The sequence below is a fragment of the Dendrobium catenatum genome, unplaced genomic scaffold, assembly GCF_001605985.2.
Source record: "Dendrobium catenatum unplaced genomic scaffold, ASM160598v2 original_scaffold_127448, whole genome shotgun sequence".
Classification (NCBI taxonomy): domain Eukaryota; kingdom Viridiplantae; phylum Streptophyta; class Magnoliopsida; order Asparagales; family Orchidaceae; genus Dendrobium; species Dendrobium catenatum.
The window spans coordinates 1-1,099 of record NW_021445883.1 but is presented as its reverse complement, the minus strand read 5'-3'; the positions used below and the strand labels follow the sequence as shown (position 1 = coordinate 1,099).

The window sequence follows — 1,099 nt, the reverse complement described above, 5'->3', positions numbered from 1 at the left end:
TAAAATATAATAGTCTTTATAGCTCTCTCAGTACTTAAAAAATTTAGAAATAAACTCATAATTAATAATTTTTTTATAAAAAAATTTCGTATATTTCAAAGATTTAAAATCTAAAATTATTATTCTTTTGCCAAAAAAAAAAACGCTAAACTACATCAATTTTATACAGATAAACCGAACTTAACTAACTAATATGTAATTACGGCTCATCTTATACCTCGGCTCCCAAAACCTTTCCCAGGCCGCGCTCTGCCTCCGCGAGCTCATCCATCTCTTTATAAAGCGCAGCCGCAGAAGCCACATAACCGTCCATCTTCTTCGCCTTCGCATCCATCTCCTTCCACGTCATCACCCAGCGGTGCGGATCGCCGCCGGAATCACCGAACTCCTTAAATAGACAACCAAACTGGCGGAGAGCAGGGTCGGTGCAGCGGCGACAAAGAGCAGAGATGGACGCAACGGCGTAACGAAGTCCATCCGTGAGCTCAGCGCATGCGAGGGCGAGTAAGAAGGCATCGTCGTCTGAGACGAGCTTGCGAACGCCGGGAAGCATAATGGTCTCGTTCCGGAGGCGGACAAGGCTGGCGTCGGAGAGTGAGCGCCAGAGATGAAGGATCTTCGACATGAGGCCGGCGATCTCGAAGGCGAGGATGGAGACCTTGGCCTTGCGATGTAAGAAGTCGGGTAGGTTTACCACGGCGGCGGATTTGAATTTGGTGAGCCATGATTCGAGAGGCATCATTAAGTAATGATAATTAGGAGATTGGGAAAAGAAGAAGAAAGATGATTAGAGGAGGAGGAGGGAGAAGCATTAAAGGAGCAGGGGAGGAAGGGAATGTCAGGGATATGGAGTGGTGTTAGAAAGCTATAACGTGCGTGTGAGAAGCAGCTTTATAAATAATAAAGGATAAGTTAGGAGATGGAGATTTTTGAGGATTAATATATAATATTATTTTGGAAAGAGAGAAGGACAAGGAGAATGTGAGGCGAGGACTGGCGCTGGTGCAAAGGATGTTGGACTGCTTTGAGATCCTCCTTTCAGTCTTTTTCACTCATACTTTGTTTAGGATGGGCTTTGTAAAATTTTAGTATGTTTAAG

General features: G+C 44.2%; 1 protein-coding gene across 1 annotated transcript; it reads right to left on the bottom strand.

Annotated features, from left to right (window-relative positions):
- Positions 1–216: 216 nt before the first annotated feature.
- On the bottom strand, positions 217–1,006 carry LOC110110848 (the record flags this gene model as incomplete). The annotated part of the gene is given in 1 exon segment (XM_020842488.2): positions 217–1,006. A coding segment is annotated over 1 exon segment (526 nt), but the record flags the coding sequence as incomplete, so codon positions are not given.
- Between the last annotated feature and the right edge of the window lie 93 nt (positions 1,007–1,099).